Source organism: Artibeus jamaicensis, unplaced genomic scaffold (genome assembly GCF_021234435.1).
Source record: "Artibeus jamaicensis isolate MK-2021 breed Jamaican fruit bat unplaced genomic scaffold, CSHL_Jam_final contig_1998, whole genome shotgun sequence".
Classification (NCBI taxonomy): domain Eukaryota; kingdom Metazoa; phylum Chordata; class Mammalia; order Chiroptera; family Phyllostomidae; genus Artibeus; species Artibeus jamaicensis.
In genome coordinates, this window is record NW_026521407.1 from 10,613,398 (window position 1) to 10,630,643 (window position 17,246).

Below are 17,246 nucleotides of genomic sequence, written 5' to 3' on the forward strand. Positions count from 1 at the left end.
CTGTGGCTAGGACTTCCAGTACTGTGTTAAATAAGAGTGGTGAAAGTGCACATCCCTGTCATGTTTCGATCTTAAGGGAAACGCTTGTAGTTTTTGCACATTGAGTATAATGTTGGCTGAGGGTTTGTCATGTATGGCTTTTATTACATTGAGGTATATTCTCTCTGTTCTCACTTTCCTGAGAGTTTTTATCATAAATAGGTGCTGGATTTTATCAAATGCTTTTTCTATATCTAATGATCATGTGGTTTTGTCCTTTATTTTGTTTATGTGGTGTATCACATTTATTGATATTATACCAATCTTGCACCCTTGGAATAAATCCCATTTAATCATGGCATATGATCTTTTTACTGTATTGCTGGATCCAGTTTGCTAATATTTTGTTGAAGATGTTAGTATCTATGTTCATCAGAGATATGACCAATAATACTGTTTCTTTGTAGTGTCTATCTGGTTTTGGAATTAGGATAATGCTGGCCTTGTAAAATGAGCTTAGAAGTCTTTCTTCCTCTTGAAATTTTTGGAGTAGTTTGAGAAGGATAGGTATTTTTCTTGGAATGTTTTGTAAAATTCATCTGTGAAGCCATCTAGTTTAAGACTTTTGTTTTGGGGGAGTTTTTTGATTACTGCTTCAATGTCACTAGTTGTAATCTGTTCAGATTCTCTGATTCTTCCTGATTCAATTTTGGGAGATGGTGTTTTCCTGGGAACTTATTCATTTCTTCCAGATAGTCCAATTTGTTGGCATATAGTAGTTCTTAATATTTTCTTACAATCCTTTGTATTTTTTTGGTGTCAGTTGTTACTTCTTTTTCATTTCTGAATTTATTTATTTGGGTTCTCTCCCCTTTTTTAAAAATTGATGACTCTGGTTAAAGGTTTGTCAATCTTGATTTTTTTTTTCTTTTCTTTTTAAAGCGCCAGCTCATGGTGTCACTGACTTTTGATTATTTCTTTATAAACTCAATATTGTTTGTTTTTGCTCTGATTTTTATATTTTTCTCTACTCACTTTAGACTTTTTTGTTCTTTTTCAGGTAACATTAAGTGTGAAATTAGATTGTTTATTTGAGATTTTCCTTGTTTCTTGAAATAGGCCTCTAATGCTGTGAATTTCCCTCTTAAGACTGTTTTCACTGTGTCCCATAGACTTTGTGGTATTTTGTTCTCATTTTTATTTGTTTCAAGGTATCTTTTGATTTTTTCCTTGATCTCATTGTTAACACATTCATTATTTAGTAACATGTTATTTAGCCTTCATGTCTTTGTGTGTTTTTCAGGTTTTTTTTCTTGAGATTGACTTCTAGTTTCATACCATTGTGGTCAGAGAAGATGGTTGATATGATTTCAGTCTTCTTAAACTTATTGAGACTTGTTTCATGTTGTACCATATGGGCTATCCTAGAAAATGTTCCATGTGCACTTGAAATGCTCTGAAGATGTCAATTAAGTACATCTAATCTAGTGTGTCATTTAAGGCCACCGTTTCCTTGTTGATTTTCTGTCTGGAAGATCTATCCGTTGATGTCAATGGGGTGTTAAAATCCCCTCGTGAGACTGTATTACTGTCAGTCTTTCCATTTACGTCCATTAATATTTGCTTTACATATTTAAGTGCTCCTTTGTTGGGTGCATAAATGTTTAAAATTGTTATATCCTCTCATTCATTGCCTTTTTCTCTTTATCATGTCCTTCTTGTCTCTTAGTACACAGCCTTTGTTTTAAAGTCTATTTTATCAGATATATCATTTGCTAATTTTAAAGCATCAGCCAGAGGGCCAGAAGTTGTTGAGACTCTCCCTGGGAACAGAGCACTGCCAGATGCCATCATTATGGACTTCATCTTATTAGCACCTACACTGTGTGGCACAGTTTTTGCATTCTTACCCTAATCTCCATGCCCATGCCATTTTCACAGTAGCAACAGACATAGTTGGTGAGCTGGTCCACCTGAGACCCTCATGCAACTCTACAGAAGTCAGTGGGTATGCACAGCCTATACAGGGGGCTAGCCTTTGAGTACCGAGTTTAGATGGCCAGAGGAGATTGCATTTCTGGCCCCCATAGGTCTGAAAGTAGAAAAGTAATTTACCTCATAAAAAGTTCAAAGTAGTGCTCATAAAGATGCTCATTGAACTCAGGATAATGGATATACACAGTGAGATCTTTAACAAAGAATTAGAAATATAAGAAAATGTCAAACAGAACTCTCAGACATGAAGAATACAATAGGTGAACTGAAAAATACATTGAAGGGATTCAGCATCAGCACAGAAGAAACAGAAAAATGGATCAGCAACCTGGAAGACAAGGTAGTGCCATTCATACAGAATGGCAAAAGGAAGTAAAACTTAAAAAACCAGGATACTTTAAAGGACATATGGGACCAACAGTAAGCATACTAACATTCACATTATAGGGGTCCCAAAAGAAGAGAAGAGAGAGAGAGAGACAGAAAACTTGTTTCAAAAAATAATAGCAGAAAACCTTCCTAACCTGGGGAAGGAAGTACAGAGAATTAGAAATAAGATGAATCCAAAGAGACCCACACCAAAACATATTGTAATTAAGATGGTAAAAGTTAAAGATAGCTAGAGACTCTTAAAAGCAGCAAGAGAATAACAACTAATTACATGTAAGGGAATGCTCATAAGACTATAAGCTGACTTTTTAGCAGAACTTTGCAGACCAGAGGGAGTAGCATGAAAGGAAAAACAACAATAGTTTACCTTGTAAAGTTGTCATTTAAAATTAAAGGAGAGATAAAGTGTTTTCTGGACAAGCAGAACCTCAAGGAGTTCATCACCACTAAACCCACCTTAGAAGAAATATTAAAGGGACTTCTTTATGCTGAAAAAAGGCCATAATTTGAAATAAAAACAAATAGAAAATATCTCACTGGTAAAGGTAACAGCAAATATATAGTAAAGTAGTGGGTCAATCACTTATTAAAATAGTGTGAAGGTTAAAAGACAAAAGTGGTAACATTAGCTGTAACTACAGTAATAGTAATGTAACTACAATAATCAGTTAAGGCATATACAAAATGAAAAATGTGATCTATGAAATGAAATCTATGACATGGAAAACAAATGTGGATGGGAAGTAAGCATGTAGTACTTTTAGAATATGTTCAAATTTAAGTGACTATCAACTTAAGAGTGACTGCTATAGATATAGGTGATTATATATGAACCTTATGTAACCACACACTGAAAACCTATAATACATACACACAAAAAATGAGAAAGGAATCTAAAGAAAACCATCAGATGACAAGGGAAGAGAGTGAGAGAAGAAAGGAACAAAGAATTATTACCAAAACAATTAACAAAATGGCAATATGTACTTATCTGTCACTGGTTATTTTAAATGTAAATGGACTATAAATTCTTCAATCAAAAAATAAAGGATGATTAAATGGGTTAAAAAAAAGCAAGACCCATCTCTGTGTTGCATACAGTAAAATCTAAGGACATACACAGACTAAAAGTATAGGGGTGGGAAAAGATATTCCATGCTAATGGAAATGTAAAGAAACTGGAGTAGCAATACTATATCCAACAAAATAGACTTTAAACAAAGCCTATAACAAAAGTCAAAGAAGTCAATTACATCATGATACAAGGGTCAACCCAACAAGAAGATATAGTAATTGTAAATATTTATTCCAACATAGGAATACTTACATATATAAAGCCAATATTAACAGACATAAATGGAGAAGTTGACAGTAATACAATAATAGTAGGGAACTTTAACACCCCTCTTACATTAATGGACAGATCATCTAGAGAGTCAATAAGGAACAATCAGCCGTGAACAATACATTATAGCAGGTGGACTTATTAGATATATACAGAACATTCCATTCAAAAGCAATGAAATGCACATTTTTATCAAGTGCACATGAAATACTGTCTGGGATAGATCACATGTTAGGCCACAAAACAAATGTCAGTCAATGTAAGATTAAAATCATATCAAACATGTTTTCCGACCACAGTGGTATGAAACTAGATCTCAGTTACATGGAAAAACTGGAAAAATTACAAACATGTTGTGTAGTAACAACATGCTACTAAATAACCAATCAGTCAAAATAAAGAAATAGAGGCATTTTTAAAAAAAGGCAAATGAAAATATAAACACAACATTCCAAAACCTATGGGAAACAGCAAAAACAGTTCTAAGACAAGAGTTCATAGAGATACAGGCCCTATCTCAATAAACAAGAAAAACTCAATCTAACTTTATACCTAAAGGAACTAAGATACTAAAAATGGGGGGTAATGAGTCAATGAAACTAAGACCAGATTTTTTGAAAATATTAAATACTGATAAATCTTAAGACAGATTCATTAAGGAAAAAAAAGAGCCCAACTATATAAACTCAGAAAATAAAGATGTCATAGCCGATACCTACAGGAATACAAGAAATTATAAGAGACCATTGTAAACAATTATATGCCAAACAAATTCGACAACCTAAAAGAAATGGGTAAGTTTCTAGGAATATACAGTCTTCCAAGAATGAATCATAAATAAAAAGAAAATCTGAATAGACCAATTACGGGTAAGGAGATTGAGTTAGTAATCCACAAATTCCTCACAAACAAAAGTCCAGGACCAGATGGCTTCACTGGTTGCTTCTACCAAACACTTAAAGAAGATTTAATACATATTCTTCTCAAACTATTCCAGAAAAATTAAAGAGGAGGGAATACTTCTAAACTTACTTTGCAAGGCCAGCATTACTCTGATACCAAAACCAGAGAAAGACACCACAAAGAAAGAATATTACAGGCCAGTATCCCCAATGAACATAGATATAAAAATCCTCAACAGAACATTAGCAAACTGCAATCAATTTTACAATAAAGGATTATATACCACATTCAGCTGGAATTCCAGAGATGCAAGGTTGGTTCAATATGCACAAATCAGTCAACCTGATATACCACATTAACAGATTGAAAGATAAAACTCATATGATCACAATAGATGCAGAAAAAGCACCTGACAAAATTCAACATCCATTTTTGCTAAAAACTCTCATGAGGGTGGGTCTAGAGGGAACATACCTCAACATAATAAAAGCCATTTATGACAGATCCACAGCCAACATCATACTCAATGGTGAGCAGCTCAAAAATCAGGAATGAGACAAGTCAGCTCTCACCACTTTTATTTTAACATCGTGTTGGAAGTTCTAGCCACAGTAATAAGGCAAAAAAAAAAATTAAAAAATTAAAAGGTTTAAATTAGAAAAGAAGTAAAACACTATTTGCAAATGACAAGACACTATGTAGAAAGCCCTAAAGACTACAATGAAAAGCTATTAGATACAAGTTGCAGGATACAAAATTTATATACAGAAATCTATGGCATTCCTGTACACTAATAATGAACTATCAAAAAGAAAAGAAAACAGCCCTGGCTGGCGTAGCTCAGTGGATTGAGCGTGAGCCTGCGAACCACACAATCGCGGTTCAATTCCCAGTCAGGGCACATGCCTGGGTTGCAGGCCTGTTCCCAGTGGGGGACGCACGAGAGGCAACCATGCATTGATGTTTCTCTCCTTCTCTCCTTCCTTTCCCTTCTAAAGATAAATAAATAAAATCTTAAAAAAAAAAGAAAACAATTCCATTCACAATTGTATCTAAAAGAATAAAATAACCTAGGAATAAATTTAACCGAGGGACGTACAAGACCTGTATATTGAATACTACAGGATATTAATGAAAGAAATTGATGACACAAATAAAGAATATTTTGTGCTCATGAATTGGAAGAATCAATATTGTTAAAATGCCCACCCTAATGGAAGCAATCTACAAATTCAGTGCAAGCCCTATCTAAATTCCAATGCCATTTTTCATAGAGGTTAAACAAATAATCCTAAAATTTGTGTGGAAGCACAAAAGACCCCAAATAGGCACAGCAATCTTGAGAGGAAACAACAAAGCTTGAGGTATCCCCTTCCCCGATTTCACACTGTCAATATATCACGAATCCATAATAATCAAAGCCGTATGGTACTGGCATGAAAATAGACATAGATCAATGGAACACAATAGAGAGCCAGAAATTAAACTTACACCTATATGGTCAGTTAATCTATGTAAAAGAAGGCAAGAATATACAATGGGGAAAAGAAAGTTTCTTTAGTAAATGACGTTGGCAAAACTGAACCCTGCCTTACACCATATGCAAAAATTAATTAAAAATGGATTAAAGACTTGAATGTAAGTCCTGAAGAAAACATTGGCAGGAGATATTTACCAATTATAAGGGGTTAATATCCAAAATATATAAACAACATATACAACTCAATGACAAACAAGGAAACAATTCAGTTAAAAAATGCCCTGGCTGGTGTGGCTCAGCCAGCTCACTCAGGCCAGCTTGCAAAACAAAAAGGCTGCAGAGATGAACAGTCAGTACTGCTCTAAGAAACCAGGCCCAGCACTCACTGAACTCTGTGCCTAGCCACCAGTGGGCACATGCAGTAAGGCATGTAGTCTTTCAATTCCAACCTCATGTCTCATATTCTATTCAGAAAAATAGGAGGGTCACTAATCCTCCCAGAAAAATGGGAGGTGACTAAGAAACAGGAGTTTAAAAAAATTCTGTCTATACAAAGCATATTTGATAAAAGGCTGGTACTCAATACATAAAGAATTCTCACAACTCAATATTAAAAAAACAGTCCAGTAATTTTAATAATGGGTAAGAAATTTGAAACACATTTCATCAAAATAGATACAAAAATGGTAAATAAGTACATGAAAAGATGCTTATCATTGGCCATTAGGAAAATGCAAACAGATATACTAAAGTAAAGATTTTTAACTGGCAATGCTAAGTACTGAAGAGGATACAGAACAGTCGGAACTCTTATACATATTGATGGGAATGCAAAATGGTACAGCCACCGTGAAAAAGTTAGGTTTTAAAAAAGGTTATGCACTCACCATACAGCCTAGCAGTCCTACTCCTTGACATTTATACAACAGAAATGAAAACATATATCCACACAAAAACCTGTACATGAACATCTATAGCAGCTTCATTTGTAATTGCCCGAAACTGGAAACCACCCAAATGTCCCGGCAAACAGATGAACAAGTAATGGTGTCTCTATAGAATGGAATACTACTCTGCAATAAAAAGGAACTGATACCCATGTCAGCATGACTGAATCTCCAATGCGCTATGCTAACTGAAAGAAGCTATACTCAGAAGGCTTTATACCGTGTGGCTCCATTTTATAAAACATTCTAGAAAAGACAAAACTGTTGTGACAGAAAGATCACTGGTTATGTTTGACAGGAGGGAATTGATTACAAAGGAACTGGAGACATTTTGGGATGAAAACTTTTATACCACAAAAAAACAGACTTTTAAAATTTTCCATATTTGGAAGTAATGTATTTTATGCTCAAGTCTGTAGCTAAATGGGCAGTTGATGGATCCCTGAGATGAGTGATTTCTTCAGGCAGACAGGTTTTGCTCCGGAAGCCTATGCATGCCTTTTCTGAAGCATTTGAAAAATTGTCATATGGCTCTTTTCTACCACCATTACATTAAAAGTGAATCTCTGTTCCTCACCCAGGCCACTTTCAAATCCTTATCATCCTTCTGGCCTTCCAGTGTTATGTTGGGCCTGAGTCCCTTTTTTGCTAAATATGTTTTCCTACCACGGGTACCACAGTCCCTTTCCTCTAATTTCTCCATCAGCCAAACAGATCACTTCAGAGCTATGCTCCTTGTAGAGAGATTTTTGGTCTTGCAGTGGATGGTCTTAAGTCCATCTGTGGCTCAAGTCAGAGGCTTTCGTATTCTGCACCAGCAATATGTCACTTTCTACCCCCAAGCTTAGCCTACCAGCTGCCAACCAGCACTCAACTTTTCCAGTAACAATCGTGGCAGTAAAGGGGAGGAGAAGGAAGTCGTAACCCTGAGTCTGTATATTAAGAGACTATTTTGGAACCCCAAACATCCTTGGTCACATAGGCACTGGTCCTGTCTCCCTAGAGATTTAATTCCACTCACCCTTGGATATATTCCTGGAGAAACATTTACATAGTAATATGTGCTGCACCACTTAAAATTGTTAATTGGAGATTGAATTACTTGTCAGCTTTTAAAAATGTAGTCCTCTCAGGTCAGGGAGGAAGGTGTTAGCAGCATGAGTAGATGAGCTATTGCATTTTTTTCTTCCTGTCCTCTTGTGTCTCCCCCTCCCTTTTCCTCTCTCTCATCCTTCCTCCTTTCTTTTGTCCCTATTTTATCACTCCCTGCTCCCACTTATTCTTTCTCATTGTCTATCTTTCTTTCTGCCTTAGCCAAACCTTTATCAATAACCTGACAGATCCCAGAGTGAATCTGAAATCATGGGTGAAGTCCAGGGATAATGATTGCTCAGGAAATTTACAAAACCCCTCCTTGACCCTCTTGAGAATGGAAATATCCTGATGAGAAGGAAGATTGCAACAAGGACCCAGCTTGTGTCTCTCAATTCTCTGATGCAGAAAGAATTTTATACTCCCTGCTTCTTTAAATAAAAGATTGCCCTGACCCACCTAGGATTGTTTAATGGGGAAAAAGCTGGATAAAGGGGGAGAAAGCAGTGGTAGACTTCATTTTTTATTCCACTGATATGCATCATTATTTTTTACATCTTGAGCATATGATTGCAAACATTTGCCTATAAGTCTGAGAGTCCCCAACATAATGTGTATATTGGGACAAAAGCAATTTTTAACAAAATTGATCTAAGTTGCATCTATGAAACTTGGAAATCTCGATGCCTGAGCTGACAAATAATCCTGACAAGTAAATACTACCCTCATTCAGCATTACATAGTGATTGCATTTGCACAAAACTTCACAGTGCTACGCCACTTCAGTCAAACGTCAGGAGCTCTGGGGAAAAGAAGAACAAGTTTATCTTGATCACCAAAAAGGGATGTAAGGGAGAGAGCTGGCCGTGTATTAGACTGTTTTTGTTGCCTGTCAGCTGTGGTAAACCTGAGCTGTTTGCAGTGTCTCTAGATAAGCAGCAAGAGCAGCAGAGGCCGTGGCATGTATGTGTGACTGCATGCGCTTGTGCCCCAAAATTCCTAGAGGCTGCGTAGCGTCTTTGGTAGAACCTTTAACAGTTGTGTCTCTGCTAATCACTGGCTTCTGTGTGGTGCCCTTAATTCTCAGGTCTGCCAGTCCCAATGAATAAAATGCTGGATGAGGCTTAAATTTATTGAGAGTAGATGAGGATCCTCTTTCTTCTCAGACTCAGTCCTTCTTCAGTTCTGCTGGCATGGGAACTCTTCAGATGGTGCCTGTTTTTAATATTACCTGGTACTGCTTCTTCACTTAGACCTGGGGAGCGCAAGGTGGGACCTCAGGAGAGGCGCCTCTGTTTGGATGGCTTCTGTGTTTAAATGGTTATTGATGCTTGTGGGGCAGATAAATTAAAAGTTTTTATCATGGTGTAGAAAATGTGAGAGGAATAATTTGGGGAGTGGAAGATGGCAAGCAACTTGACTTATATAGAAATGCTTTATGTCAAATTGAAAAAAACTAGTAAATGAAACTCACCTTCTGCATGAAAATATTATACTGATGAGAGTTGTTTACCCCCAATTTTTTTCTGTAGAAGGTCGGTAGGGCCTTGATATTTCATATCAAGAAATGAAATAGTGGCTCTGTCTATGTGGGCTGCCATCAGTGCCTCCCTGGATGCTGTTTAGGGTTTGGGTGTCTGTTCCAGCATGATCATTCCAGGATTAGGCAGAATGGGTTTTGTCCTAGCGCAGATTTTGCTTCTTTGGTCAGAGCTTTTGTTCTGAAGTATTCTCAAGTCATTAAAACCACTTGAGTCAGCAATGACCCCTATAAATCAGGAGCTATTGTGTGCACCCTCATTCTACTGGTGCGTGCTCCACACATACGGTCATTGAAGATGAACTGGAGGGTACTGCTTTCTCTTCACCGACTGTTAAGTGGCTATGATTGTTAACATTTGTTTGTGGCTAGTGAAGCAGGTTTCATTTCTGCGTCCTTCCCCTCCCCACCCCCGACCTCCTAAGATAAGGCTGGACAGAGAAAGCCATTCACATACTGTTAGTCTGTCCTGTATTTTTCTCTTTAATTCCCAAATTAAATGAATCTTCTCACATGATAAACATTTCTTTAGGCTATAAATAATGTTCTTGGTTGTGGTACCCCTGGTCAGGTTTCTTTCTAAATCCAGAAGAGGAGAAATGGGGAACTACTGCTGCCTCGTCAAAACAATGCCGAAGTGTCAGAACCTGAGTTTCCACTTGTGAGGGAAGACCTGCTAAGTTATTAAATTCTTGCCCCTTTCAAGTTTGTCTCACATTTGTCTGTAAGAATATGGGGTAAAATGGGCCAGCAGCAGAGCCTGTGGGAGTAGCCCAGTCCAGGATGCTTCCCTCTCTGAAAGGAGGCGCAGAGACATCTTGGGAAGGGCTACTCGATCAGCTAAGCAGCTCTTGGTCTGCTTTGGTCCCTTTGCTGGTTCTTTACTGGTCCCTCACTGGCTTTAGAGAGATGTGAGATTCTAAGTGGTTGGATATTACAAGCGCTAAAGACAGTGTTTCATAGGAGAGAAAACAGTGTTTCTCAGAGAGTGGTCCAGCTCTCTCTCTCTCAGACAAGCAAGTTCTTGGCTCCTGACAGATTGTGAATATCAGATATTCAGGGTCAGCAGCATGCCTCCTTTTTATTTCTTTTCCCCTTTTCAATTATATTTTAATAATTAAAAATACTGCTGATCACACTGAATGACTCTGGCAGAGAGGCAGTCTGTCCCAGAAGGACCAGTTGTGGGCCATCAGGTTTATGACGCCCATAAAACCAGAGCCAGATCGGAAGGAGCACAGTGACAGGGTTTCTGCTTCCACTAGGGCCCCCCATCCATTCGCTGCTTTGGATATTTGTTTTGGATTTTTTATTCTGTTTTATTTCCTGATACGTGTGCAAGTGTGCATGTGTGCACACATTAAAAGATATAAATGAAACAGGTGTGTAATGCCCTCTGCCTGTTAGAAAGACTAAAGCCATAAAAATAACAAACGGCGTGTATTTGCTAGAATGTCAAAGTTATGAGTTTATTTTGTAATGATGTGCTCCTGCCTTCATGAGGTAAACTGGCCGTGGCGGAGGTGTTATTAGTAATATGGACTCAGTGGAGCAGAAAGCTGAGTGACCGAGAGATCAGTGTATCCGTCAGAGAGAGGGCAAATGGAAAGAGACAGCAGGAGAATGAGAAAAGAGCCGCAGTGCCTGGGCTGAGATTAAAGACAGACTGAGAGGAGGATGGGAGCCCAGTGGTCAGATAGGGTCTCTCCTGTTCCTGGGGCTCCTTCAGAGGAGCTGCCAGCATGTTGCTCAGCTCAAGTCTGCCTGCAAGAGCTTGTTCTCTGCACTTACATATCAAGGAAAGCGGTAATCTGTGAGCAGTTTTGCTTTCTACATTCTTTTCAGAAGAGTCTCTTCCACCCTTCCTAGATGAAGCATTAGATGGAACCAGTGCCAGTTGGGTCACACCGAGGTGATTACTTTGGTCACCAACTTCCTCAGCCGTTGGAGGGTCTTAATGTAGGGGCTGACCCAGCAGCATGCAGGGGAACCTCTCAAAGCTCCTAACAAGAAGGGGGAGATGGGAATGTACAAGCAGAACTTGCTGGTCTTTCAGCTCATTAGCTTCTACCCTAGAGACTGGAAATGAATAAAAGTTGGTAAGGAAGAAATGTTGTGCCATAGTTATTTTCTGAAAGAGAAGGGGAGAGGGAAAAGAAGAGGTAAAATACAGTAAGCACTCTACAGCTGTTTAGAGCTCTCCAGGGCTCCCCTAGATGACTGGCAATTACTACACACTCAGCAGTTTGCGACAGTCAGTGCTCAGGCTGCCCGGCTTCCATCTGCTGGGTCAGAAAACCTCCCTCCCTAAAAGAAATTATTAACCAATTTTCAAGAGAAAAAGAAACCCTACAATTTTCAAGTTCAAGAATATTTCTTTCTTCCTTTTTTCTTCTTTAAAGGACATTTTGTGGTTTCCAATTGCATATGCCCTTCAGTCTCACAAGGGTTAAACTCCAGGGAGGCCCCAGGGATTGAGGCCGAGTTCCCTGGAACCTTGGGAGGGAAGGACAGAGGGAGGAGAGGCAGGCTTGGGTATAAATCACCGCCCTGCACCCAGCACACAAAGGAGTGTAGACTGGAGGGTTCAGGTCTGCACCAGGAGTTGCTTCAGGATTTTGCCAGCCTTAGGGCTTATGTGTGCTGTGGACCACCTTCAAAAATCAAATACAAGGGGAAAAGTAATTCTTAAAAAAGAGGCACCCAAACCTCATAGCACTTCTTTAACTGAGACTTGTCTCTGAAGATTGTCAAAGACAGGCACTTTATCTCTTTTGTGTCCATGCGGTACCTCCGCCAGGCCTGCTGATCCTGAGGGGGCTGCTGGCCTGGGGTCCCAGCCTCACCCATTGCCCTGGTTTCAGCTCAGAGTTGGAATATGCTGCTCATATCTGTGAAGGCTCAGAGAGAGGGAAGGAGAATCTTGCTGGTCTTTAAATTGCAACTGTATATGTGATTGTTTAAAAGCCTTTCCCTTTTTTTGTTGTTGTTGTTTTCTAAGGGTTTGTTTGTTTGGGGTTTTTTTTTGGACCAAGGTCCAGATAGTCCCTTTGAAAAAACAAGTCCGAGAAGCTGGAGTCTCTGTCTTGTGGAGGAAAGAACCCATTGTAGTGAGAATCACAAAAACGACTTTGCCTTTATTTCTATCAAGACAAGTGTCTCTTCTCTTGCTCGTTTCTCTAGGTTCTCGGACGGGAAGTCTATACCTCCAATAACCAGCTCGGTGGCATCCAGATCATGCACAACAATGGGGTGACCCACAGCACTGTTTGTGATGACTTCGAGGGGGTTTTCACTGTCCTGCACTGGCTGTCTTACATGCCTAAGGTGAGCCCTTCCCACCCAGCACCTGACCATTCTGACGCAGCACCTGGCCATTCTGACGCAGCCTCCTGCCTCTGTACTTGAGATCTCTTAATAGTACAGGACTTTTTAACTGAAATAATCCTCTGAAAGTGGTTTATTCCTTTTTTTTCCTTAGAGCCAGCTTTTGCTTTCTACCTTTAAAATGCCTTCGAATTTCATTGGCTAGGTCCCTTTCTGATGTTTTCCAGCCACAGAAGCTTTCATGGCCTACCCAGGCTCTGATCCCGGCATATTAGGGCTTTCTCCTCCTTGTGGGTTTTCTCATTTGTAATAGCCATCCCTCCCTCTGGGGAGCTTCCCCGAAGGCCTGGGCACACTGAAATCAACAATCAGAAGGCACCACTCTGTGCCACACTCCTACACGGGACTTGAGATTTCCGCATGTTCCCCAGGGCTTGGCCCACTTTTGGCTGATGATTGGGACTCATGGGTGTCATTCCGTACGTGGGCTCTGCTGCCTTTGTCGAGACTGTTGCTGAGTTGGAGTCTAAGACTGTCGCTTACTGATTGCTGTGCTCTTTCCCTCCCAATCTCCTTTCAGAGTGTAAGCATTTCAGTTCCCATCCTGAATTCCAAGGATCCTATAGACAGAAACATCGAGTTTGTTCCCACAAAGGCCCCGTATGATCCTCGATGGATGCTGGCAGGCCGTCCTCACCCAAGTATGTATATGTTTAAGGATTCCGGGGCCCCTGGCCCTCAGCCTTTCTGTTGTTTTTTCGGGCACAAACCAATTTCTGCCCAATAGCATGTGACCAAGAAAACAGCTACTAAGTACCTGGAAGTGAGGAAAATCTGGAAAATGATTTCTGAAGAAGAAGGTAGAAAACTCTTCAAGAGCAAATGAAAAATAATAAGATGAGATTTACAAATCAGCCATTGAGTCATAAGTAGTCTAGTCACTAATACATTTCTTCTATTTATTCTGCTATTAAAGCACTTATTATTTAGTGGGTTCAAAGACTTTAAAACAGTTAAATATAAGCCATAAAGTCCTAGAACTATAGGACCAGAATCTTTGACCGTTCAGTGTCTATGAACAGATTGATCAGATCAGTTTTAGAAAGGGTCTTTGAGACACCTCATGTACAGTGTGACTGGCCTTTTCTCAGCAAGCTGCTGCTGAGCACCGACCTTGCATGCTCCCTTCCTTTCTCGCGATATTGCTAATAGTGTTGGCACCTGCTTTAGTTGTTAGTGTGAGATCATTTATTCATGAAGGGACTGTCCAGAATTTTTCATTTTACAAATATAGAGAACAGGAACAAGTTCTTCCTCCATGTTTATCTAATATACCCCTCTCTCTCAGGGCTGATTTTATCTACTTTCAAAACAAAAACAAAGGTAACTCCATATAAGGCAAATGTACACTTTCATTTGTCAGCCTCTTTGGTTGTTTTCACAAACCATATTTATTAGGAAGCTCTTTTGTGAAGCCCCAGAATCCCTCTGCTACATTTCGAATCTGTTTTTTTCAGATTGTTTGAGAAAGTGTTCTTTTTTGCATGTTTTTTGCAACTATTTCAAAGAAAGGCTATATCTTAACGAAGAGTGGAATGCAGAAGATAATTAAATTTGAGTCATGATTTTATTGAAAGAGAAAAAGGTCTTCATAAGAAAGACCTAATAAACCCTTAAAAGACCAAATAAAAGACCTAATAAAAGACCAAAGACCCTTTGTGGGCACCCACACTAAGCCAGGTGGTGTGACAAAGCACTTTTGTATACATTGTCTTGTTTGGGCTTACTACCTCTCAGAGATACAAAGAGATCATCGTTTTTACAAGATCAGAGAAGTTAAATGATTTGTACAAGGTCACACAGCTATTACTTAGGAGCTGGGGCTTCATCTGAAGCCTAATTATAAATAGTGCATAAAAATCACCAGAGGAAGATTGATTATAATTTAAAATTTTACCTGTTGTCTTTCACTGCCTTTTCTTATTGATCTTAATAAAATGAAATAGTTTTTCTTACATAGCCAGAAAAATCACCATAGTAATCTCCCTACCTTTCACTTTTATACCATTATTATGGTAACAACTGTGAGTCCGAGATAAAATCTAGGACTTTTCTGGGAAAATCCAGAACAAGATTCAGTGAGTGTTCTCCTTGGACTTACTGGGAGCCATTTTAGCTGGCTTCTGAGTTCAGCCTTTGAACTGAACATAGCCTGCTCTCCAAGGGCAGCCAAGCCCCCCACACTAGTTATAGCCCCCAGTCAACATACAGGGCAGGAAGGTTTTTAAGGAAGAAAATATTTCCATTTTGAAATGAATTTTGTAATTCTAAATCATCGTTATTGAAGTAAGAATTACAAAATGATCTAAACATAGAAGTTAAAATTACAGTATCCTGATGCATTCATAAATTTGGTTTAGAACCACCATCAAAGATTGAGCTCTCCTTCCTGGGGTGAACAGATGCGCGTGCATGTGAGTGTGCATGTATAAGCAGGTGGGCACTATCTTCGTCATTATTAATGAGATCTACAGAATAAGGTAGAATTTGTGATGAACTAAGTTTTCTAGTTTTTGAATAATATTTTTTCACCGACTCCCTGGTAATTCATCCTGCTGTCTGTGTGCTGCTAACACTCGCTCCCAAACCGAGTGACTTCAGATTTTAATTTAGTGGAAACGTTAAAGAAAGCAGATGATTCCCTGTGATAAGTTGAAGCAGATATCTTCTAGGTGAAAAGTTAAAGTCATTTATTAGAGGAGATAGTGCTGTGATATTCTTCAAACTGACGCCCAACACGAGGCCAGAATCTAAACGATCAGCTTTGGGCTCACGATAGAGAGATAATTTTGAAATGGATGATCACATTTTACACTGGGGCCATAGAGGCAAGGAATGTAGAACACAGTAATTACAAGTTTAGTCCTGATAAAACACTCTCCATCCTGTTTAAGTCAGCAGAGGTTAGCTTGCTCAGATCTCCACTTTTAATTGGTTTTGGACTTGGGTTTTTAGGGGGCAGAGGACCATGTTCAAATTAGAAGAATCACTGAGAAACCATGAGCTGAGAGGGCAAGCTAGGAAGTTATTTGCAGAAGCTTTTATGGGGTCCTGGTCAAACATGGATACCTGTGGAGCAAAACATTTTGTTTTTGCCTCTTCTTCTTAAAGAAAGATGTTGAAAGTTACATGTGTTGCCAGAGAAGGAAATTCTATGTGCAAGAGAGGCTAATGACATTAAGTGTGTGCATCTTAAACCATTATATTTTTTGCTCTCTGTCAAGAGTGTGTGGGCATGGCCCTTTCTTATGGAAAGATTATACTTTGTCAGCTGTAAATAAAGTGGATGTATATTTCATTGCTTTTCTAGTGAAAGGCTGAGTCCCTTTTCTTTTCCCCAAATTTGGATCTTCATCTGACCATTTAATACTTATCACTCAGCTATGTTCAGCTTTCCATTAAAAGTAAGTCAATGGAATCGGACAAAATTGTAAGCTGAGTTTTGAAATAGAAATAGACATTTTGAAAACATCTTTGATGACTTGGCTGCCTATTGACAAATGTTTGTGGTGTTTTGAAAAAAGCCAAGTTGTTTATTTAAAAGCAATGCAAACTCTCTGCTAGCTGAACCCCATCGTTTAACAATAAATGATGCTTTTGCTGATAAATGAGACTTTTCATGCAGCCTAGCAAATGGAATAGCAGATGATGTCTGAAGACAGACAAACACGCAGCTGCCTAATGCTTCCCTCTATTATACTATGGTTAAAAACAACAAATTCCCCCAAATAATTGCCCAAATCCAACCTTAAAATTGCCAATTGCAGTGTGTTTTTAATGGACTGACTGTTTTTTCTCTCTTGTTTTCTTTATTTTCCTTCTGTAGCCCAGAAAGGTCAATGGTTAAGTGGATTTTTTGACTACGGGTCTTTCTCAGAAATCATGCAACCTTGGGCACAGACTGTGGTGGTTGGCAGAGCCAGGTAAGAGCTCTCTTGTTCTGAAAGCTCCTTTCATCCCAACTAAAAACAAGAGTGGGAAGGGCCATGACTACATAGGTCCTTACCAATAATACTCTCTTTGTCTAAACTTCTAAGAATACTGGATTATGGTCACATCTAAGGCAGCATAACCGGAGCACTGATCCCCAGTAATCATTTAGTGTGTCATTTCAGTGATGCATTTAATCTAACGTCTGGTTTTGACCGTATTTCCTTCTTATAATGCTGAAAGAAAAGCTAGTTGAGG

At 38.8% G+C, this 17,246-nt stretch overlaps 1 protein-coding gene across 7 annotated transcripts in view; it reads left to right on the forward strand.

Moving 5' to 3' along the window:
• Positions 1-17,246, forward strand: part of ACACA (acetyl-CoA carboxylase alpha) — a 278,851-nt gene that overhangs the window by 220,075 nt on the left and 41,530 nt on the right. For all 7 annotated transcript variants that reach the window (XM_053654887.1, XM_053654891.1, XM_053654894.1 and 4 more), the window contains 3 exons: positions 12,855-12,998; positions 13,579-13,699; positions 16,885-16,981. In XM_053654887.1, coding sequence (XP_053510862.1) covers positions 12,855-12,998; positions 13,579-13,699; positions 16,885-16,981 — 362 coding nt within the window. The remainder of the gene's footprint in view (positions 1-12,854; positions 12,999-13,578; positions 13,700-16,884; positions 16,982-17,246) is intronic.